Below are 23706 nucleotides of genomic sequence, written 5' to 3' on the forward strand. Positions count from 1 at the left end.
TCTCGAAGCTGAAAATCCCGGACCGGGTGGTATGGTGCGCCTCGTATTTTCAGAGACGCTAATGCACCTGGGATCGATTTTGCAGCATATACACTGCCCTGCATCAGGAATCCCCAGGATCTGGAACTGTCGATTTTCAATCGGGGAGCCCTTGCCGATCGAGATATCCATACATAGATTATGCGATGATATGGCCCAAAACGAGAGAAGCCAACATCGTTTCGCATGGGTTCAACCATCGTCATACAAATGATCCTAGTAACTACTATATATCTTGGTTTATCTCAAGGGAGAGGAGAAGGAGCTTTTGTCGACACGTTGAGGCCAGAAGAACACTATATGAGTTACGACAGATCATGTGTCATGAATTCTCAGCGAGAGCTCCTTGAATGCAGCCAATGAGTTCCAAAATCAGTCTTGGCTGATTGTAAATGTACCTCATTCGAAATCCTAACGTGCAAATGGTATCTTTCCAAACAATTTTTCCAAACAATTGAGACTGGCCATAACTCAATATAGTTCCCGTTCATGTCTCTTCTTAACACACATCTAGACCCTTTTCTTCTTTCCCATACCAAGTCCAATCATTCCCCCAAGCCTGTGCTTTTCACTCGCAATGGCTGCCCAGCTCTTCATTGTCGGCATTGATGAAACCCCGAGGGTGGCAGACACATCTGACTTGTCTGTGCCGTATTGACTGCCCGAATCGTGGACCGAGTCTGCACGCTCTGAAGTACCGTCATGTGCGGGTTCCACCTGACTACCCGGATCCTGAGAGCCTCGGATGATTGTCGAATATGACAGTTGTTCTCTCTCGTCTCCACTACGAGTTGATGGTTTGCCAGCCTCGAGCACAATCTTTGAAGCGTTCGGACTCGGATTGGTGGTAGCTGGCGATAGCAGACTGATCGTCGTACGGCGACTGCTGTGGCTGAGCATCGAAGAAGTGAGGCTATCGATGGTGCTATCAGTAAGATTTGAGTCGCGAGGCGCACAGAGACCTGGAGTCCCAGCCCGGATCGGCGTTGAAGGGTTCACGGGTTGCGGTAGACGGGAGCCCGACCCGCGGGATCGAAGCGCATAATTCGTCAGCGATTCGGTTGACTTTCGAAGGTCCGACTCTCGTCGATGGTTGGCGTTTGGCGACATAGGGCGTGGCCCTGAAACGCCGGCAAGGAGAGGCGTAGCTGCCATGACCATGAACGGGCTTTGTTGCTGTGATGGAGACTGGTGTGGTGGCCGGCTAGTTCTCATGGCAATGCCTCCGCTGCTAGTAGGTTTGTATCGCACAAGCCCTGGTCTTGGCCCTGTCCCCGACCCGCGATTTTGCTGAAACCTCCGAATGGTAGCTTCAAGCTCCTTGCGTACTGTCTGCTCATCCTCCAGGCGTTTTATTAGGTTCGCTCGATTCTTTGCGTGCCCGTCACGCTCTATCTTAATTCTCTCAAGGTACATCTCCTCCCTGCCTTCAAGTGCATCTAGGCGCTTGCTCATCTTCGCGTTTTCTTCAGCAAGTCGCCCTCGCTCGTCCCAAACTTTTGCGTACTTCTTATCTAGAAGCTGAGTGAGCTGTCGCACCGGTACCTTGCAGCAGGAACTGTGGTAAATCTGCTCGAGGCCTCCGATTTCGATCAGTGACTCGTTGACTTGTGCCGCATTTGGCCTCTGCGGTGGATCCGTACATAACATGCGGCTCGTCAGTGATACAAGGTGCTTTGACGATAATGTGCTCGCTGTTTCATCAGCGAAGTCCTGTGAGGTGAGGGCCAGCCGACGCAGCTCGTCGCAGAACTGTTCTAGCTCTAGGACTCTGGTACTCTTGCCATTATGTTCTAGAATATCCTGAAGTTTCGACTGACGTGCGCCGTAGAGCACGGTGGCAATGTTCAGGAAAACAAGACCGAGCGAGTACACATCGGCACATTGCATGGACCAAGTATCGTCTGGATCCAGCCGCTCTGGCGATTTCCACTTGCGCGTCCCGTTTTCTAGGTAGGTCATGGTGTGATCTTGGTCGTTGACGTCTCGAGAAATGCCGAAATCCGCCAGGTAAACTCGGCCCGGACTGAGGAGGATGTTTTGCGGCTTCACGTCAAGGTGTCGGATCTTGGAGACGTGGCAGTAGTCGACAGCCCTTGTAACACATCCCGTAATTCGCTGCAAATAGGCCAGTGGACAATTGTCCTTGCTGGAAGATCTCACCGAGTGCGGTGCGCCATCAATTGCGCTCGTATCGTCGAGATCGAGTAGACCGAGTCTCTCTAGTATATCGGCGCGGTCTCCGCCATGGAATCGCAAATCGTCCAGATCGGTAAGCAGGTGTGACAGATCGCACGTAGCGGCGGGCCACAATATCAAATACAACTCGCGTGGTTGGTAAGCGTAGGTTCCAATCAACCTCACAATGTGATCGTGGCACAATCTCTCAAGAATATTGGCTTCCTCCCGTAGCTCTTCAACGAGTTTTCGTCGGTGCTGTAATCGTTTCCTCGCCAAGAAGACCGATCGGTTTCGATGGGTGTAGCTGAACTTCTCGACTTTGCCTTGCCCACCGACGCCCAACTCTTGCACAATGGCCTGCTTGAGCTTCTGGTGTATCTTTTTCGCCTCGGCATAGTCGGACAGATGTTTCCCGCTGTAATAATATATATTAGCTTCTGGGCTACAACCACTGGATCCAGTCATGGAGAAGTCGAATAACATGAGGGAAGCGCTCACACTCCCGACCAACTACCGTCGAAAGTTGCCCATGACTCGATGGCCTGGCGCTCGTACGCTTCCAATTGCGCGCGCTCGAGTCGTTCAACTCGGCTGTGGGTGCTAGGCAAGACGGTTTGCCACCCGCCGGATGGGTCTCCCATCTTGTCGGCTTGCTTCGGGTTCGCAATGTGTTTCGCTACGTTGTCCTGAGAATGTCTCAGCAGATCGGCGTCGCCATGGTAGGGCGACAAGACGAGCGACTCATTCAAAGCCCTCATTCACGACTAAAGTTGATATGTAAAAGCACTTTCTAGTGAGGGACGCCTGCCAGGTTCTTGAGAAGGGAATGAAGCGTAACCCTCACTACTTTTTAAAGATAGATACTGGTTGCACAGCCTCGATCGGCATACCGCAATTGCGGCTGAGCTTCGAGTCTCCTGCAGTCAGCTTTTTAGCGACGTCCAAGTACCCAAGTGGCAGAAGGAAGTTGAAGACTGGACAATTTCCTGATCGTGCAATGATGTTGATCATAACGTACCATGCTGCATTGTGAGGCTGGCTAAATAGACTCTCACTGTAGACATTGCCCGAAGCAGGGGATTTGTCTCCAGTGACGATCCTCGAAATTGTACGGAGTTAAGCTAAAAAGTACTGTGTAGCTAACGTCGTGGTGGCCTGCTACGGTCCACCGCCTACATAAAAACCTCTGAGATCCCAGAAAAGCATTATGAAATGATACTATGAAATAAGTGAACAAGTCTGTGGCTCAATCAATTGAGTTGCATCCTTATTCATGGTATACTGAAGTTTGCAGGATCCAGGAACCCTCACCTTACTCTCGGATTTATCAATTTGCACAAGTGGCGCATCGCAACATCGCGGGGTAAAAGGATCCAGAAATGGCGGGGCACTAAGGTCATATCAATGCAGACGTTTATGACTTCGCATACTGGACAAACTGTCGCTTATAACAGCTTGAGTTCTACTCCGAGCAGTTTATGATTTAGTATAGTCAACCCTATTTGGGGGGCGGGGAATGGTTCAATCCTAGTCTACAGCTTACCAAGGACACTTTAAGTCACTTTAAGTCAAGATCAGGTATGAGCCCTGCTCCGTCGTCTCAACTTCTCAAAGCCAGAGAAAGTCAAGCCATCAAGGCTCACTGGTGTCAATCCGTACATTTGGTAAATATGATGTTTCATTTTGCAACCCAAAGCCATAGACAACTGAGAGTAATGACGTTCATTCTCTTGGGGTCTTATTGTGGGCCAAGCACTGTGACATCAATCCCTATGTAACAAGGACATTCCAAGTACGTCGAGCCCTTCCCATATTTTTAAATTAACCGTCACTTATGTTTTATATATCCTGCGTGTGTGATTCGCGATTATAAAGACGAAGTCAGAGCTGTCATCCGTGATGTCGATCATAGAAAGAGCATGATGCTAATAAGACTGTGAAGATTATATGTACGTCTTATCATATGTAACGAACGCAAATCCCCAAGTGATGCGAGCTACTTGCAATATATTCTGTGATCGCACCCAAGAAGATCTAGCCCCTTGACCAAGTATCTATTTTGAGATCAAGGTTAAAGTTACGGCCTTGATGCCGGACTAGAGCCTTCATTGATGGATCTGATAGGTCTTGGGTCCAATTACACGTCACTTGGAAGTCAAAATTTGAATCCGTTCATGATCGCTTGCTCTCTGACTTGGTCAGAAACGAGTTCATCCAGATCTATTATAGCCATATTGATAACCTGTTACAAACTACAATATCGGAGAGCCCAATTCCACCTTGACAATTGTCCCGTGATTTATCGGCGCGTTATCGAATAAATTTCACGCCAGCAATCCATCGTCGAAACCGCTCAGCTTCATGTTCTTTGCTGCGAAGGATGTGCCAGATGTGACATGTAGTTATCTAAACGCTCGGAATTTGTGAAGGCAACTCAACGTTCAGTTGAGACATGGAACGAATCTTCTGCCCCTTCAGACTGCCTGTATCCACCGGAATACGCCGATGGTCTGGATGCAGAACGAGGAAAGGCCTACAACTCGTCGCGAGATTCAATATAGATAAGATGAAACGGAATGAAGTCAGTGAAGTCCAAATGAACTTTGCGCTGATGGTTAATCCACTATAAAGTGAGATACTTGAGCCAGAAACTACCACATCTTTATCCTTCTTGCCTCTCGCTACACCATACCGCACCTTCACTGTATTTTCAGATATTATCAATCGCACTTCAAGTTCACACACAACGTCTCCTGCTCTACATTTTAAGATGTACTTTTCCAGGACCGCTTTTATTCTCTCCGTTGCTGCCATAGGTCTCTCGAACCCCATGCTCAAGCGGGTCTCTGTGCTCCTGAGACCTCAGAGATACGCAGAATTCCAGATATCCGACGGCGTGGCTGGACAAGCCCTTGCGGAGGTCGCGCAGAAATTTCCTGTAAGTCGGTCTCAGCTTGTGCGGAAGAATGCAGCTAAAACATACGAACAGGTCGACACCATTCTCCGGGACCCAGCTTCCGTGACGCCAGACGACCTAGCCATTCTCAAAGCTGCTCGTCAGACTGCCGAAAACGCCGAAACCGAAACGGGGGGATTTAACGACGCCATCGCAAAAGCAAACGCTACGCAACCAGGTTCGGCCGTAGTTCGGGCTCTGCAACTCGGCAAGAACAAGAACAAGATCCTCAAACTGCAGCTGCTTCTTTTGACGAGAACGATTGAAGTCTCTCAGGGGCACGGTAATCAGACGGCACTGACGGAGACCTCGAGGAAACTGAACCACAACGTTGCGCTTGATGAGGCGGCTGCAGGTCAGCCGAGTAAGGGTGTTGACTTTAAGGGAGATTCTTTGCCGCCTGAGACGGAGGCGCCAGTACCCTCACCGCAGCCTGTTGCTGTTTGTCCGGCTATTGAGTGAGGAGTTGACACTATACGGAACCAAGTTGTTGTTCCTTTTGACATAGTCTCTGAGCACCAAAATTGTGATAGTACATAGTTATTGTTGACAAGACAAAATAACTGGATCGAAATCCTGTCTTCATCCAAGTGTGATTATCACAATGGTCACACCAAAACATGACAATAATATCGTTATTAAATTCATCTCTATCCGTACGAATGCACGCATATGAAAAAATAAACGAATGAAACCAACTAAGTAACATAAGTCTCAGACTGAGACTCAAATCCCCAATTCCCCAATTCAACAACCTATCCTGCCTCTTCACCCTCGGCTCTGATAGAACCTCAAGATAACCAATCGTGACCTGCCCCCCCTTGTTCACATCTGTTAAAGCGCGGGCCTCGACCCGCTGTTATAAAAGTACGTATTCGCCTTACACGAGTGACCAATCCGGCTGAACAGATGGAACACCGCAGACGTCAAGTGCTTCGCGTTGGTGGGGTACCGGGAAATGGCTGCCTTTTTGGATTCGAATATTGCAAAGCTCCCGGTAAGCTTTCGACGAAAGGATTTCCTTTCTAGTTCCTTGGGTGAATGGTTGCATGCAGAATTAGTGATGCTCCGATCATTCATCTCGCACCAATTGCAGATTCGGTCGTGGTCGTGATTCTGGACTACCTGAAGGCGCAGTTGAGGGCAGTACATTTCATGAAGTCGGTTTTGTCTTGCTTGGGAAGGTTGTGAAAGGCTCCAAGGAAAACATAGACAGGGTGGCTCTTGATTGGGTCGTGTCACTATAGGGTCAGTGGTCGTGTTGATGAAGTCGTCGGTGAAAATTATCATGTTGCGGCTGATAGTTTGGTTAGCGAAGAGGCCGCATCCTGTATCTGGGGTATGTCGCATTTCAACGAGGCTAGAGTATCCAGGACGGGCTGAGCCTGCATCGAAAGTGTCCGCGCGGACGGAACTAGACATAGTTCTCTAGTAATTGGACGGCTCTATGAAGACATTTTTCAAACTCTAATATGCATGCTTTTAAAAACTGCGACGTAAATAATGCTCTGCTCTATCTATTTGCTAGGGGTGGGGGTGAGGTCTTATATCAACCTATGATCTGTATTCCAGGACTTACATCTTTTCTTCGCTCTGCCTCCTGTTTTCTCTAGGTACCACCATGAAAGAGGATTATCTGCATAAATCCGCGGTTTATTTTGGTGTCTTGTTGATGACCATTCTGGTTTGGGTATCCATAGAATCGAGGTCAACAGATGACACGGGGAATATAATGGGTAGAGGGAAATATCTCTTCTTCGGACATCTTAGTGAAAGGGATGTGGTCAACTCACTTTCAGCTAATTGAAGGAGATCCAGAACCTCGAAATTCTAAGCTCTGTTTGCAATGCCCTTTAATGAACTCTCGAGTAATGCTATTTCCGTATGTAACGAAATAAATGAGGAGAACCCGGCTGGCAAGTGAATAACGTACCCCACAAGCAAGTTGGCCACTTTTTCTTGGCACCGTATGAATAACTTCAATAACTTAACTAAACTAAAAAATAATAATTCAAACTAATCGGAATCCTCTTCCTCGTACGTATCTTTATCATTCTCACAAGTACGAGCATTATGTCCGGGCTCTCCGCAGGTCCTACAGCGCCGTCGGCGTGGTTCGGCCGGTCTCGTACGACGACGACTTACACGTATATCATCCTGTAGCTGCTGTTCAATATCCCGTTGAGACTTTAAGTCCTGAGCGTCTCGTAAACTAAGAGATCCTCCATCTTGTAGCTGTCGATTTTGAGTCCTTCGACGACGGCTTAGCTCTTGATTGGCCTTCCGAAGTGTAGTAACCTCATCCTCAAGTAAAACTAACCGATGCATAACAGCCGTCGCACCACGTGAAAATTGGTCAATAGCCGTAAGTATTGTCGTCGGGGAGCTATTCTGATGCTATACGATTCTGTTTTTAACGTATTCAGACTGGGATTGCGCCTCGGTTGGGTTATTTGGAGTCTTTGATTCCCAGATTAAGGTGGCGCCCGACGAGCTCCCAGGAGGTGTAGGCGTATGTAGCTTAATATCCAGTTGTGAAATCACATATTCCGGGTCGTACGGAATAAGTCCTGTCCCCCTGAAACCTGCCTGGATATTCGACTTAGTTATAGTCGTACGATACGCCCTATAGAATGCCGAAAAGAAATCCTCCTTCGAGATATGAGTTATATGCGCCCGTATTAGGTCTTCAATTTCTTGACTAGATTGTCGAGTATCGCGTCTAGATAGTAGTCCGCGTTTTCGGTTAGCTAGAGTTGTACGAGGGACATTGTAGAGTTGGGCAGCGCGTCGGATGCTTAATTCGGGTTTCGATTGAAGCGACTGACACGCTAGAATCATGTCGCTTTCTTTCCAATTCGATCCCATCTTGGTATGTGTAAAGATGTTAATTAAAAGGTTGTTCATACGGTGCCAAGAAAAAGTGGCCAACTTGCTTGTGTGGCCAACTTGCTTGTGGGGTACGTTAACGTTATCTTACTATATTTTACATTGGACATATAGATTAGAGTCACCCTAGGAAGTTCCACAGCACAGCTATTTATTGTCTGGTACACATGTGTTACTATCAATCAACCCTTCTGAGAACTGCTCCTATCCTTGAGACGTATCTTGGTCCCCCTCTGTCTCCGCTGTGCAATTAATCTGCAACAGGCTGACACCGAGGTTTTTGCATTCATACAAAGGTGTTTTTCCACTGGGAACAGTGATCGAGATATTCTCCGCCCGGATGTTGCTACAACGCTGTAAACTTTTCAGCTTATGATCCCGCCGCTTAAAATGGGTTCACTCACGTCCTCGGCACTGCAAACCATACTTCCAGCTTTGGGGTCCAGCTTGGCTGAAGTAACACCGTCCATGTTCTTCATCGTGATGTCCTTGATTGTTAAGTTGGCCTTGATATTATTAGTTTGGTCTCTCAGATCCAGCGTGTTTCAAAGATGAGGTGCTCACAGGAAATTCATTACAAAGTGTCTGGTTGCTCTGCCCATAACACTGTGTAATCGTGATAGCCCTATCATTATTGTAGTGATGGAACACATCGTAAGTAACATTTCGAACATGTCCAAGTCCTCCACCGCCGTTCAACAGCTCTTGGAACTCAGTTTCGATACCGGGCCAAACTTTTATACGTGCGCCGTCACTGGCGTTGGTCATAGTGATATTGTATATGTAGAGATTCTCCACTATATCTGTCTCGCCCTTGTATTGGCCCAGGGAGCCGACGCTGATACCATGGGAGCCGGTGCAGTCTAGGCCCTGTACGACGATATTGGTGCTATTCGGCTTGAAGGATACACAGTCTGTAGAGAGGCCGAGTTAGTATGTTATTTATCTTGGATATAGCCTGTTCAAAGATTTTGTCGGGGGACTTTCGCCATTTCAGTGGACCACATCCCAATCCGGATGAGTATGCAACAAGATTTGGGCTGAAAACTCTAGAAGTCATCTGAAGAAGTTGCTTGGAAATGACTTACCATCAGTATTCAAAACGACCGAGTTCTGGATAACAATCCGATCTGAGCGGTAAATATCCCAGCCGTCTGAGTTTGCTATTTTGACACCATTTTCGCTCTGCGTGTCCTGTTTTAGTAACAACACTTCTTCACCTGCAAGATGGTAGTAGTATTCACTTACTTTAGCTTGAAGTTCCATGTCGCTTATGAGGATATCTGTACTGTTCGCGATGAGGTTAAACCACTACAGATAATGTAAGCAAAGTCCGTTGTACTTGAGCCAGGGGTTGGCCTCGTTTAATATCGATGCCAAATATGGACCCGATGTAACTTACAGCGGGAGTATTTCGCATTCTCAAGTTAGACATCGTGCTACCCTTCATCCCATCCATGGAGAATAGCACCGGCCGCACCAGGGTCTTGTTCGTCACGACCGCTTCCCAGTACGCCTGTCCACGTCCATCAATGACTGACTTATCGTTGCTCAGGTCGCCGTAGATGTTCACATCCTCCCCTCCAAACTTCCAGAAGGTCGACTGGTTCTGGAATGCGAATTTGAAGCTGTTTTCGGCCCAATAATAGACATCGCTGTCGTCGAAGTCGACCTCTCCGGTGATGACCACATCGACGTGTTTGAGGAAGGTCAGGTCGAGCGGCGAGCCGATCAGATACGTCTTGTCCATCACAACTGTGCCTCCGTCATTGCACTTCTTGAAAGCCTTCAGGACCTCGGGAGAATCATCTCGAGTTGAGTTACCGCCCGCCTTGACGTAACAATACCGGCCATCCTCTCTTGATGGAGAGTATGGCATAGACTGGCCGGTGTTGAATGGCCTGGGCTGGACATCTGGACGTTTCGGAAGCCCGGTATGATTGCTTGTAGCGGAGGTCAGTGATATGAACTCCAATGCCGCGACAAAAGATGATATAAAGGCCGCCCTCATGGTTGCAGTGCGCTCAGCTCTGAGTCTGCCTGCAATTTTCGTTTGACTTGCAGTTGGGCCTCCACAACATCATGGCATGTAAAACCATTGACATTTTAATTGGTAGGGGTTAGGATCTTTTATTATCAAATTTCTTGATCGGAAATTTAAATCTACAGAGGCAAGAAAGGCCCTGGGGGATACGCGAGGAGCGAGTCACTGTAATAGGTGGATGAATCCTGGGGTGATCGCGATGCCTCCCACTTCTCGGTGGTCGGGGGAGCTGACTGCGGCGTTGTCCAAAACAAAGTTATTTTCTCCAATTGAGCAGTAGAAGTCAAAGACAGCACTATTTGGTCAAAATCTATGAGTGCGGTCTACATTGAAGTATAAGGAGGACATTCTTCTGGAACTGCGAGCCGCCCCGCCACCAAATCCCCCGCGTGGAGCACTTAGGAGATTGCGGGGTGGCTAGGATTATGGATGATCTTCAACCTGCAACTGTCATTAGGCTAATCATCTTCAGTGTGGATAGGACGGACTCAGATCGTTAGCATTGGGGCCATCCTTCAGAGCCCATCATTTTGGCCGGCTTGAGGATCTTCCCAGCGAGCGTGGAGTGGCGACAGATTACCGACGGCGAATGAGCACAGTTTCTGTCCTCGACCTCTGGTGTTATTCATGACTACTATGGGGGCGACACGAGACATCGCACTCTTACAACCCTGAAGTGGGCAGTATAGCGTGGGGCACTTCTCCCGGGCGTTGTGATTGTCAGTCTTTCCGTCAGAAAGAAGCATGGCTTCGTCTCGCAATCGTGAATGCGTTGACGAGAGATGTCGGGTGGAAACGATGACAACGCAGCATATATTACAAGAGTACGTAAGACTTGCTGAAGTCTTCCCCCAGCATACGCTGTCAACTGCGATATACTTCTGAAGGAGAAGCCCGCAGTCTTCGGAGCTTGAGCTCACCGTATCAGTAATATCGTGATAATCCGAGATACAGATAACGCGCTTCGAAGCCTTGGGGTACTTTGCTGCGTATTCGTCGATTTAGTCACTGGAAAGAGCTAGAGCTTCTTGCAAGGCGTTATTACCCTCGGCTTCCATATCAGCAGTACCAGGTCTAAATCCTCCAATACGTGATATATAGGCATGATAACTTTGCTTCGGAAATGCTCACAAGTCGAAGGTATGTTTTGTAATTGTACAATCAAAGTATAGACCCCATCATGCGGTTGATGAGTGCCTCGAAAACTGGCTTCAACATATCCAGATGAGTTAATCTTGTAAATTCGCTGCTAGGTCGCCATAATTTGCCCACATATCAAATAGGTTACTAGTTTTGCAGCTGAGAAGAATGTAATATCAATAGTAGTTCCGCCGCTCAACATGGCTTATCGTGTCGTGTTAGGATTTACATCGATCTTGGTCATGAAAGACTGGAGATGGCTTCCAAACGACGCAGCGCCTGACCGGAAAGCGTCGAAGAGGCTTACTTCTGCCGGCCCGCCCGGTGTCTGTAGTGCATACATGACATCCTCGGTAGCTCTGTGGTCTCACAACTGGGTCGTCTCAAAAGTTGAGAGATACGGCATGGCCACGATAGTACTTTCTGGAGCAGTCGCTGAATTGAACGTGACAGTGGTATTTCTATATTCGACAATGATATATACTGCTGGCAACTTCAGCATCCTCGCTGTGCCCAAATTGAAGCTAAGAGACGAGCTCTTTCGAAGGCCCTCGAGTTATCGGATCCAGTGGTATACGGCATGAGATATGATTAGAGAGTCCTAAGCAATGTCTCAAGAGTGAAAGCCATCTAAGACAGCTCTATTGGGAATGTTGCGCTCTCTCAGCATCATGGACGTTCTGCACGATAGATGTGAAGACTCGGAGAGAAGACAGAAACATGGCCATTCCCCAGAAAAGCCGGCAAGATAGCTCACCAGTACTGCTCAAGGTTTTCAATAAGTTCTTTGTCTTTATATAACTAGACATGATTCAGTCCGGATCCACAGCGAATTCCGGACTGAACGGCGATGTCTTGAGCGAACTCCTGAAAGCGGCAGAACAATATCTACTAGCGTACACACCAGGTCGCGAGCAACGTGCTTGTAGGGGTTGCAACTCTTCGTCCCGGCGACTGGTACACTCATAGCTGCAAGAGTGTTGTCGAGAGACAGAGGCGGAACTGAATAGACCGCGCTTGAAACAAAGCTGCGAAATTGAGTTGACTTACGTAATGCAGCTGAAATCATGCTTAGACTCTTCCCGCCTTGCGATTTGATCAAGATGCATCGACTATTGACAAGTTTTGGGGCGAAATCCAGACCCTGTTAGAGGTGAGCCAAATAGAAGCAACCCCAGTGTCATTGAAATATAGTGGGCCCGAGACTGACAAAAAGAGAAAAACCACAAGTTCGGGATAATACTACCCCAGCGAGAACGATAACGCTGCATTAGGGCAGTCCTGTCTGTTTTGCGTGGCATCACAAGGTTAATTCTGTCATTACAGAATATCTTGCCACATGAACCAGCGACTGAGGGAGCAAAAATCACAGTACACAATAGCCTTGCATGTGCGTGGTTGAACCTTATCATAGCCTTCGCTGAAAAGGTCAGAGGGTTCCAGTGAATTGCAGGAGAACATGATGTGCCCGAAGGTTTAATACACGATGGAACGGCAACATGATGTCAGAGCTTGCGACAGAAGACCTACTGGGGATCTCTGTTATTCAACTCATGGAGCTTATTGCACTGGTGGGTTGGAGGCTCTTTCAAGACCCAGCCTTTGTGACACTTATTTAGAACATCTTCAAGGGCTCGTGAGCAAGATACATGACTACTAAACCAGCTGTAAATCGGACTTACGGATACGAAAATTCATAAAGAAGCCAGATTAGTACCGTAATTGACAAAATTGATCAACAAAGCATTAGCTTGCCAAAGCAGGAACTCGCTGTGATCACAGGTGTCATATCCTCCCAGTCAAAGGTCATATCGGGAATGTTCCCTCAAAATGCCAGCCAGGATATTCAGAACCGCCAGGAGATGCGAATGTTAGAACGCGAAAAGAATATAACCAAGCGCCGTCGGTATTACTCAGATGATGAGGAGAAAATCCAACTTGCTCGCCGCTCATACGACGATGACACTGACCAGCATAGAACTCGTACCTATTGTGAGGCTAATGGAAATGGCCCTCCGGCGTACTATATTTCCCCAGACTCCACGAGCATTTGAGATCTAATGAAGTCCTCCAGGTTGTCGTTAAAAGATCCAGTTAGTTTTACGGGGTTGCTCGGAAGGGATCATAGATCTTTACTTAAAGGTGAGACAAAGAGGTTTTTAAGCTCGAAAAGAAAGCCTCAAGGCCTAAGTCTGAGGTAAGCCGTAGAAGCCTACGTAGCGGGAGTTGCTTCAAAATGATGGGAAGAACTAATGGCTTGCAGAATACTAACAAAACCGATTTCACGAAAGATCGGCAGGAAGTAGCTCTGTTTGCCTTCAACATGGTAACCATCATCTTCGTACTTCGCAGCACCATCAGTAGCATATTCGGAATGAATACCAACGATATCGCGAGCATGGAGCGCAGGCAGTGGGTGTACAGGGAAACGGCATTGCCCACAAAAACCATCGGCATCATGTTGGATTTGCGGTAGATGGACGATTCGCGGACTTCGTCGGGTTGTTAATGCCGCGCGCGGGAGTAACACGAGGTGAGGATATGCACGTATTTTTGAGGACACTAGAATGGTGTGCCAAGGAACGCACGAATGGCACCAACAGCCTCCTCAAGGGCGACATCGATCTTACCCCTCTTCCGAAAGTGATCTCGATTCTCAGGTAACAGTTTATACACAGGAGTGGAGTGCCCTGATTCTGAACATAACCTGCCGCTACTCGTTCGGATATGGCAAGGCTTCCTCAAAATTAGTTTGGTTTAAAGTAAGACACAAAGGGTAAAAAAAAGTCCCCGATCTTCGAGTCTCTGTTGTGACAATGTTCAGACAGCAATACAGATTGCTATGAGACGTTACATGACAGTGGGTCAGTGCTATAACATTATCTCCAGAATACAACGTGGATGAGTTGTGAAATATCGGCACTATTAGTAATGAACTACGCATGCTACTGTTGCTTGAATACAGTTTTCCGAGAGAATATGCTGAAAATTGCAATTATTGTACTTCAGCGTCATTTGTTGGTGCAATATGATAGCAGTAGCACAAGGCTGAGGAAGCAAGCCCGTTGGCAAGTATCCATTGGATGAGATAATAGCTCAAGCTCTGGTTCCAGAGAGTGCAACATTCCCAACCTCTTCTCATTTTCATATCAGTGGGTCGGTAGTCAAAATCTAATATTGCAACCACCGATTGATTCACGTCATAGTGGAAATGGACACGATGAAGCCCTCAGACTCCCAAATCCAAATCATCCACGCCACATCGCGGGCTAACCCCACTTATTCCCAGTCCGTCTTCCTAGCGGGTTCAACCGCGAAGACAGACACCGCAGACTGGCGCATCGCGGTGAGCGACTCTCTCGCAGACTTACCCCTCACCGTCTTCAACCCCTTTCGTGCCGACTGGGGTAGGGACTGGACCGATTTGGCATGCCGGCCTTATCGGGAGCAGATTGAGTGGGAGCTGGACATGCAGGAGCGGGCGGACGTGGTGCTGGTGTACCTCCACCCCGTGACGGATGCGCCTGTAAGCATGCTGGAGCTGGGACTGTGTGTTAGGAGTGGGAAGGCGGTGGTTTGTGTGCCTGAGGGGTTTAGAAGTCGGGCGAATGTTCTGCTTGTTTGTGCAAAGTTTGAGGTCGAAGTTGTGGAGGGCATTGAGGGGTTTAGGGGGGCCGTTTTGAGGAAGTTGGGCATGGAAGATTGACAGAGCGGATGCTCTATAGCTTCATATTCCTGTAAATATGCCCTTCTCGTTCGGCTGCGAGACTTGGAGCAGCTCATGACAGCCCGTGGTAGTTGTTTACACCCTGTGGTGGCGAACAACTCGTGAGCAAACATCCAAGTTGGCAAAGGCTATCACTGGGTTAAGCAAGCACAGCAGACTCAAGAGTTCAGGGATTAAATTGTCGGCATGAACGATGGGTAAACTTGAAATGAGCGGTGACATGGGCTTAGTAAACGTGTTCCAGAGCGTTTATATCCTTTTCGAGGCTCACTGTCACCATACCATGATACTCATCGTGACTTCCTGTCGGGTATTTGGTCTGCCAAAATGGAAGAAGGTACTCCAGGGCTCCGCTTATCCCTGCCCCGCCACTTCAAGTGCCGCTTCCGAGTTGTCAAATGGAGGGGCAATTGAAACTTCCAACTTCAACACAACCTTCCTGTTTATACTTCTTAGAAACGTCAACTATCGCTATTGCACAGCTTCTCCATCCCACACATTATTGTATTTTCCATTGCTTTTGCTATATGCTTACAAGATGGACGATCAATTCGGTGGACGGACGGATGACGATCTCTTTGCCGACGATTTCGAGCCTGTCGCGGAGGAAACTTATGTCGAGCCAACCCCGTTGGTAAACAACAACACAGTCGCACCTCCTCAAGCACCAACTGCTCCCGCAGCCGAGATCGAACCGGCTCTATTACCAGTCAAACCAGTCAAAGCAGTCAAAGAGATTGCGCCTCCATCAAAGAAGCCAAGTGCGTTATCCCAATCGCGACACAATACACAAAACCCACAGAAGCCGGCGCAACCTCAACAACACCCACAGCCACAGCCACAGCAACAGCCGCGCCCTCGCAAGCAGTCGCCAAAGCCCGTCGTTGTTACAGCTCTTTCCGATCCCGCGCCAGCGCCGGCGCCTGCTGTTGAAGATGCTCGCGCTCAGACTCCCACGACAACGACCTCCAACGATGCGCCCTCAACCTCGGCACCTGGCTCGAGTAGCGCACCTCCCATTGCTCCAACCGCTCCCGCTGTAGCCGTGCCACCAGGCTCTAACACAGCCGGCCCTAACCGCCACCTCAGCGGCATGAATCCACGCCAGAAGCTGACCGAAATGGAACTAGCAGAGAAGATGGAGAAGATGCGCGTCGCCAACGCCGAGCGGACGCGCAGATTCCAGCAAGCCGAGCAGGATAGCCGCAGCCACCAGATTGCCTACGACCGCGACATGGTCGAGGTGCGGAAGCGCAAGGCGGAGGAGGCTGAGCGGCGCAAGCGCGGCGAGGAGGAGCGCAAGAAGATGGATGATGAGCGGGAGCGCAACAGGGAGCGCAAGCTCAAGGCGTTGGGCAGCTGGGATCAGGAGAAGAGTTTACAGGAGGAGCCTGAGCGCTGGAATTTTCGAAGCGCGAATGGAGGAATCCGAGGGGAGAGGCGCGGCGGAGGTGGTTTAGCGGGCAGTAGGTTCGCAGAGCGCGACGATAGGGGCGAGGATGATGCCCCTCGAGAATTTGGCGCCGGTGAGTTCAGAGGGCGTGGAAGGGGACGCGGGGGGCGTGGGGATCGGGGATCTCGAGGCGGTAGAGGAGGTAGAGGGGGCTTTGATGGAGAGCGAGGCCCGAGAGAGCCACGTAATGGCACATCAAAGCCAACGCCTCAAGCAATGCCAATGGAGGACGATTTCCCGGCGTTGCCCGGAGCGCCACAGAAACTTGATACATCCGGAAAGCCAGCCACTGACAACAAGCTGCCGACGTTATCACCGGGCCCGATCTCGCCTCCGATAGGATCGGGTAACTGGGCTGACGATATGGAAGCATTTGAATCGAAAAAGGCATCTTAATGGAAGAACTTGAAATTAACGACAGACACTTTAGCATTGTCACATTGAGCATACTGTGGTTAGACCGGCAGTGGCTGTATACCAATGACACTCAGAGCGACACATTGTGTAAAAAGAATTTGGGAAATAAATCAAGGCCTTTTCTACACGTTGAGTTTGAAACGGTCCCTGGACTCGAGTCATTTAGCTTCCACATTACTCTCAAAGGGTCAAGAACTTACATATAGCTGCTGTCTGGAAGCAGCATGTGGGTCTCTGGTCTATAAACAAGACGATTGCTGATCCCAAAGTCTGACATTGAAGTGAAACTAATTGATTGACAAGTGATACGACACAATAGTGTCGAATTAGTCCTTCGTTGTCTACCCGCGAGTTCATTGGAACTCCAAACTCCAGCCGATGCAATGAATTAATAAAATACACAGGTTACATGCCATAGGCCACTCAGCAGCATATGCGGACACTGAAGCATGGTCAGCATCTCCGACAGCTCAGCGATTCAGCGACTTACTGGATTGTAGAGCCAGGCGCAAATGTCGACGTCTGTCCAGCGCGTGATCTCTTGAAGAAAATGCCGATCGCAGGCGTGAAGTATCGAGAGCTTCGTCTTCAATCTGTCATAGAGCCTCTCACCAGCCTCCTCTGAAACCCCGTCCACGTCCACCACCACCGAAGCCACCTCTCCTAGGCCCTCTCGGACCACCCTTCCAGCTTCCATCGCCACCGTAGCTATCATCACGACCTCCCATGCCGTCATCCATGCCCATACCCTGTCTCTGTCGGCCCTTCATCTCCTTGGGGAAAGCATCATACGTCTTCCGCATCTGCGCATATCCCAAATGCATTTTTCCATAAAAGTGATCCGCCAATCTCCGATCATTATCCAACCTCGACAAATACGCACCACACACATCGCAAACCTGCAACTTCTGATGCCCGCTCGGCCCCGAAGTATCCGACAACGCCTTGAGCTCCCTCTCGCGTTCGAGCTTCGTCTGCGCCGCCTGCCGACACTTAAAGAACTCGTCATACGCACGACTGACCTCGCCCATCTCCCCCAGCACCCGGATCTCCTCGAGCCCACAATCCACGCTCGCGCCGAGCTCGGCGATTTGCTTGAGCAGCACGTTAGTCTGTCGGATTTCGTCGGGCGTCTTCTCGAGGCGCCTCTGCGCTGCATCGATGCGTCGGTTGCACTCGTCGATGTACTTTTGGAGGTCCCGCATATAGTCGTATTCGAAGCCGTACTTTTGGCGTGCCGGCTCGGGGAGAGATTCGTATTCGGCTTTCAAGCCTTCGGCGTGCACTTTGGGGCAGGGACCGAGGTCTTGCTTGGTGTTGGTGAAGAGGTCATGCGGGCAGGTGCCGGCGAGGAAAGAGCGGCACACCTTGGGGTCGGTCAGGGAGAGTTGGGAGCTGCGCGAGGAGATGGGGTTGCCCATGAGCTGCTCGAGCAGCTTTCTTTGCTCGGCTGCCATGGTGGTGTGTGGTGTGTGGTAATGTTATGTTCAGCGATGATGTAGGTTGGTGTTGACTAGAGATGTGGAGTTCGGTTGATGGGGAGGTAGTTTGAAGACTCTGAATGTTGATATGCTCAAGTGCAAAGTACCGAAGGTGATTGTCGCAAACGTCTTCTTGCCGACCGAGCTTCAAAGGTCGGAAGATTAGGACGAGGCTGCATTCAATTTGGAAGTTCAATTTTGCGGGGGCCAATTAGCGTATGTCATTGGTACAGGGGTCGCCTGTCAATGCGGCGTAGGGCGCTGAAGCTCGCTATTGCTGCTCCGACGAAATTCCACGTCGCCTTCCAACCGACGACTCCGTTGATCTTTATAAACCACGGTCTTTTACGAGAGCAATTCGTCTGGTCCCAATGGACCACATACGGTCAAGATGCAGTTATTTTCTTCCCTTGTGATACCCATTTGCCTATTGGCAGCTCAAATCTTAGCCTCGGATTACCACGAGCAACTTGTCCTTAAACCATTACCCCAGTCGGCGCTCCTCGCCAGCTTCAACTTCCGATCCAATACCAGCTTGGCCCAGTTCGAGAACCACAACTTTCGATACTTCCCACGATCGCTGGGTCAGATTTTGCAATATGCCGGCACGAGAGAGCTTCACTTGAGGTTTAGCTTGGGCAGATGGGACGCGGCCAGCTGGGGTGCAAGGCCATGGGATGGTACGAAAGAGGGCGGGACGGGCGTAGAGCTCTGGGCGTGGTTGGAAGCCGAAACAGACGAGGAGTATGGTTACCCAAGACGAAAGCCAGACGAAGGCAAACTGCTAACTGCACATACAGGGCGGATCACAAGTGGCTCACCTTGACCAATGCGCTGTCGGGCCTCTTCTGCGCATCGCTCAACTTCATTGATGGCACCCGAACCATACGACCTGTTATGTCCTTCCGACCTGAGGGAGACCACCTGAACATCACCATGGCAAACATGCATCTGCTGCACGGGGTTCTGCCGCGGGAGGTTGTCTGTACAGAGAATTTGACGCCTTTCCTGAAGCTTCTGCCGTGCAAGGGGAAAGCTGGAATATCGAGTCTCCTAGACGGCCACAAGCTGTTTGATGCTTCATGGCAGAGCATGGCTATTGATATCCGCCCGGTTTGCCCTGCTGGAGAGGAGTGCATATTGGAGATCCAACAGACGATTGATATGGTACTCGATATCGAGCGGTCCAAGCGGCCAAGGGGTACAATAATGCTCCCTCTATTTTTCTCACACCACGATGCTAACAATGAGCAGGCAATCCCATTCCCCGTCCAGTTCCGGGCCACGAACTGAAGTGCAACAGCAGCAAGCCTTACCATGATGAACACACTTGTTATCCAATTGGCTTCGTAGCCGGCCAAGAGTGGTCACTACAACAAATCTTCGGGAAGTCCATGCACGGCACGTGCCCGCTGACGGATCCCAACATCGCCCCAGTCTGCATCCAGGCCCCGCACAGCAGGGATGTGTTCACTTCGGCCGGGGTGAAGGAGTTGAAGGACCCAAACTTCCCGCAGCGTTGCTACATCATTCCTGAGAATGAAGACTTCCAGATTGTACTGCCAAGCATGCAACACGTAGGCGAGAACGCCAAGTCCGATACCGACGAGTACCTTGAGCCAGATACGCCGCTTTTGTATGCAGAACGCAGCTTTACTGGCCACGGTCAAGAAAGGGGCGGCGTACAGACGATCCTGACGAACCCAAGTCCTGACCAGGAGGTCGAGTTTGTCTACATGGAGAGCCTCCCGTGGTTCATGCGCATTTATTTGCACACACTGCAAGCACGTGTCTTGTCAGGCGAAAGCGGACACCTGCGGAAAGATGAGGATGTGGTCGAAGAAATCTACTACCGCCCCTTCCTGGACCGACAGCGTGGTACTCAACTGGAGCTCCGCATGCGCATTCCGCCACAGAGTACTGTCTTCCTTACTTACGATTTTGAGAAAACCATTTTGCGGTACACCGAGTACCCGCCCGACGCGAACAGAGGATTTGACGTCGCAGCTGCTGTTATTACCATATTACATGCTGACCAGACCAAGAGCACGCGCGCTTTCAGCAATTTGCGGACAAGTGGCCTGCTACTGAACCTGCCGACTCCTGATTTCAGCATGCCATACAACGTAATTATCTTCACCAGTACGGCTATTGCGCTAGCATTTGGTGGTTTATATAATATTCTTGTCCGGAGGTTTGTTGGACAGGACGAGGGTCCTGAGGTTACTTTGATGGTGCTGAGGCGGAAGATTGTGGCAGTGCTGAGCAAAGTCGCCGGGAAGTTAAAGCGGGCGAACAGGAAAGAGAAAGCGGAAGGCAAAACGGAATAGCTTACATTGGACGATTGACTTCAACTACAGATATAATACGAAAGCTTCGGGTGATACGGGACGCTGGGGGGGAGAGAGCCTCCATATGGTTTGCGTATTTCTCGTGCGACATTCCTGACTGGAGAATCAGACGCGGCACCCTCTTTTAGAACGAAGTGGGACTTTATCTCTTGACCACACTTCGCTCAGTCAGGTAGTTCGGTGGCCAATCACTTTAAAAGTCATTCAATCGGCAAGTCAACTGAGGTAGTTTAGTTTGCGTCACGGGAAACGGAAATCCCAAGTGCATATGCAACTAAGTCATAAAGTTCCCGATTAACACATACACAGAACTGCATTGAGGCCGGGCTTGCAGACTCAAACGTTTTGTCCCATAACCCAGTCACCATTTAACCCCTATTCCACGTCTCTCAAGCACCTAAGCACTCCCAACATTGATAGTCGCACTACCACTACTCTGATATCCCTCGGTTGCCAAGATCATATAATCATGACTTCCCAAGGTCATACCCGTCTTCGCCCAAGCATCAAAGAAATTCTGCGTCGTAACCGTGCCCCCAATGCGCTTCTGCGTGCGCACAGCCCAGTACTGCTGGAAAGTTGCCGTGCCGACGATGCTGGGCTGGTTAGTCCGTGTCGTCTGGTAGATGTCGTAGGTGCCACCGTCGCTCGTGACGCTGCCCTTTTTCGACGTCCCGCTCGATGGGTTGTACGACCCGTACGACTCCACGATGTAGTACTCGATCAAGGGGTTCTTGGTCCACCCGTACAAAGACACGTACGAGTTCACGTTGGCGGCATTCCAGGTCCCGTTGTAGACGACGGTTTTGGCGCCACCGGGATTCCACCCTTTGCCCGCAACGAAGTTGCCTACGTTGGACCAGGTCACGTCGTAGGAGCCGGCGGCGCCGTTGTTGTAGTTTACCGAGCCTTGGCCTAGGGTGGGGAAAGGAAGGTGTTAGTTGTGGTAGAGGGGAAATTTTAGAACACGGGAAGAAGGACAAAACGTACCATCGGTCCAGAACGAGTAGAAGAATCCATTGTTGGTACCTCGAGACTCTCTGTTAGTCTTGATCTAGGATGTGGGAGCATTATCTGTAGCCAAGGCGGCGGGAACTGAGATGTAATAGATTGGGCATGGATACCTGTACCGGCGGGGGTTCCGCGAGGGAGGAGTTCGAGGGGCGAGGTCAGATTGACAGGTGAGGTGACGACGCCACTGACGGCGCAGAGAATCGGGAGAATAATTTTGGACAGCATTGTGGTATTTTTGGAACTATCCTGATAGATACTGAGTCTTTTCCGTTTCGTTTCTGGTTTGTATCAAGCAAGCTGATCAGGGTGAGGGCGTTTCTTCTATTTATACAGACAAGGAAAGTTTCACCTTGCGTGTTCGATTTATCCGCCCGTGTCTATACTTGTAACTTTGATCATCCGGCCAATGACCTCCATTTATAAATATTGATCTTCCTGATCCCCAGACAGGGACGTTTCAATGAATATGACCATTAGCATCGCGTATTGCTAAACTGCCGCGGGTTGTGGGGTACATATCCGTCGGTAGTGACCAAGTCTCAAAATTAAAATGCAGTTGGAGAACTATAGCATGGAGATCATAGTGGCCCCCTGAATTTTGCCGCCGGTTAATTTGGCTTCAGCTTACCACCTGGTCGTATATACGATACGTTGAGTTTTGTCCTTGCGCCGATTATCCAAAACGAGGCTCCACATTCGCCGAGCGCTCGAAATGGTAATTCCATCTGCCCAGGCTCCTCTACTACCGTACTGGATATTGAGGCCTCGTCATACAGTGTCCTTCAATGAGATGCGACACAAAGATGAATCGTGGGCCATCGAGGCGCTATTGAGATGTCACTCGAGGACAGACCCTATGCGCGGGCATGTTTGCCTATTTACCCTTGGAAATGAAACTAGCGTTATTCGTCTACAATAACAAGATGGATATCATGAAATGGCACATGAAGTCTATATTCACATAACTGGTGCTTAAGTCTATCAAGCGGTGTATTTAACCCCTTTTCGAATATTGCAGTACTCACAATGCTAGGACGCAATGTGATGGTATTCGGTGAGGTTGATGGCCAGTACTACCTCATCTTGAGGTCAAGATCTATATCATATATAACTTTCAAGTTCATGTAAAAAAGTCATTGGTCTTCTATTGTGTTATTTTGACATTGGCTGCGTATTAGGGTCATGTCATCTCCATAACATCATTGCCTTGCATCAACTCTGGTTCAACTTGAGAACCATAGGGGTGATAATTAAAACTGTCACACTCCATAGTGCCGGAATTTATGTCATATCTTATCATGTCGTATGCTTATTGCATTATCTAGATGATTTGCTTTGCACTTCATCAAGTACTCCGCTTGCCCCAGCGACGCTTCTACAACATCATGTGAAAGGCACCTGGATTTAAATGCCCAGGACTCAATCCTCACACTTACTCTGTGCTGCTTATATTTGTCACCCCTCATTATTACGCTGTCCTCTAATACCCGAAGTTCACTTCCTCTAGGTCGATTCAGCGGTAGTCTTCACAAATGCTTCACTCTAAATTCGGGCCCTTTTAATTCAGTCAGTGTTGATCTCGCGTCTAAGGCATTGGAAAACCGCTATGGTATTGGTGCGTTGGTATTGTGGCCATTGTTCTTTTTTTCCTCTGCCACAAGGAATAGGTTGCTTGCCAAGTCGTAGAATGCTGTATACCCCAGATCAAGACCGGCATTCACCAGTCGTGTTGGCAATGGTCCCATGATACCATGAGATGGCTCCTCTTCTGGATCACTGGTATGCATGCCGTAACTCCGGACGCCATTCTGGATTATTGATATTACCCGAAGGCGGCTGGTTACGAGGTTCATCGACTCTACAGCTGCATGGGGGGTTGATGGTTCTAACCTCCCACATCTGCTCGGGAATGGCGACAAAGTTACTTTTCGCTGAACCAAAACTAGCCTCTTCAACTGTTGATTATTTAGTTACTTACATCTCTCCACTTTGAAGTGATTCTGTCCTAGGACCT

The 23706-nt window shown here is 49.3% G+C and overlaps 9 protein-coding genes across 9 annotated transcripts; 5 read left to right on the forward strand and 4 right to left on the reverse strand.

The window, feature by feature from the left end:
* Window positions 1–921: 921 nt before the first annotated feature.
* Window positions 922–2846, reverse strand: BCR38DRAFT_304170 (kinase-like domain-containing protein; the record flags this gene model as incomplete). The annotated part of the gene is made up of 2 exons (XM_040854594.1): window positions 922–2635; window positions 2719–2846. Coding segments are annotated over 2 exons (1842 nt in total), but the record flags the coding sequence as incomplete, so codon positions are not given.
* A 2144-nt stretch (window positions 2847–4990) lies between these two features.
* BCR38DRAFT_411409 (uncharacterized protein) lies at window positions 4991–5638 on the forward strand (the record flags this gene model as incomplete). Its single annotated transcript, XM_040858577.1, has 2 exons — window positions 4991–5158; window positions 5210–5638. 2 exons carry the CDS (start codon window positions 4991–4993, stop codon window positions 5636–5638), a joined length of 597 nt encoding a protein of 198 aa, XP_040713622.1.
* A 2631-nt stretch (window positions 5639–8269) lies between these two features.
* On the reverse strand, window positions 8270–10076 carry BCR38DRAFT_495146 (pectin lyase fold/virulence factor; the record flags this gene model as incomplete). Its single annotated transcript, XM_040864732.1, has 6 exons — window positions 8270–8419; window positions 8470–8571; window positions 8630–8979; window positions 9154–9259; window positions 9314–9376; window positions 9468–10076. 6 exons carry the CDS (start codon window positions 10074–10076, stop codon window positions 8270–8272), a joined length of 1380 nt encoding a protein of 459 aa, XP_040713623.1.
* Window positions 10077–11449: 1373 nt separating this feature from the next.
* Window positions 11450–11833, forward strand: BCR38DRAFT_411411 (uncharacterized protein; the record flags this gene model as incomplete). Its single annotated transcript, XM_040858578.1, has 1 exon — window positions 11450–11833. The coding sequence occupies one exon, from the start codon at window positions 11450–11452 to the stop codon at window positions 11831–11833; it is 384 nt and encodes a 127-aa protein (XP_040713624.1).
* Window positions 11834–14270: 2437 nt separating this feature from the next.
* On the forward strand, window positions 14271–15382 carry BCR38DRAFT_440519 (uncharacterized protein). The gene has a single exon (XM_040860710.1). It carries the CDS (start codon window positions 14461–14463, stop codon window positions 14953–14955), a length of 495 nt encoding a protein of 164 aa, XP_040713625.1. The 5' UTR covers window positions 14271–14460; the 3' UTR covers window positions 14956–15382.
* Window positions 15383–15514: 132 nt separating this feature from the next.
* Window positions 15515–16825, forward strand: BCR38DRAFT_411413 (uncharacterized protein; the record flags this gene model as incomplete). The annotated part of the gene is made up of 1 exon (XM_040858579.1): window positions 15515–16825. One exon carries the CDS (start codon window positions 15515–15517, stop codon window positions 16823–16825), a length of 1311 nt encoding a protein of 436 aa, XP_040713626.1.
* A 503-nt stretch (window positions 16826–17328) lies between these two features.
* On the reverse strand, window positions 17329–18599 carry BCR38DRAFT_36646 (uncharacterized protein). Its single transcript, XM_040857235.1, has one exon. The coding sequence runs from the start codon at window positions 18301–18303 to the stop codon at window positions 17455–17457; it is 849 nt and encodes a 282-aa protein (XP_040713627.1). The 5' UTR covers window positions 18304–18599; the 3' UTR covers window positions 17329–17454.
* Window positions 18600–18623: 24 nt separating this feature from the next.
* On the forward strand, window positions 18624–21104 carry BCR38DRAFT_440523 (GPI transamidase component PIG-T). The gene is made up of 3 exons (XM_040860711.1): window positions 18624–19071; window positions 19128–19528; window positions 19582–21104. Exons 1-3 carry the CDS (start codon window positions 18719–18721, stop codon window positions 20655–20657), a joined length of 1830 nt encoding a protein of 609 aa, XP_040713628.1. The 5' UTR covers window positions 18624–18718; the 3' UTR covers window positions 20658–21104.
* Window positions 21076–21917, reverse strand: BCR38DRAFT_495149 (xylanase; the record flags this gene model as incomplete). The annotated part of the gene is made up of 3 exons (XM_040864733.1): window positions 21076–21593; window positions 21669–21732; window positions 21882–21917. 3 exons carry the CDS (start codon window positions 21915–21917, stop codon window positions 21076–21078), a joined length of 618 nt encoding a protein of 205 aa, XP_040713629.1.
* Window positions 21918–23706: the final 1789 nt, after the last annotated feature.

This window comes from Pseudomassariella vexata (genome assembly GCF_002105095.1).
Source record: "Pseudomassariella vexata strain CBS 129021 chromosome Unknown BCR38scaffold_10, whole genome shotgun sequence".
Lineage (NCBI taxonomy): Eukaryota > Fungi > Ascomycota > Sordariomycetes > Amphisphaeriales > Pseudomassariaceae > Pseudomassariella > Pseudomassariella vexata.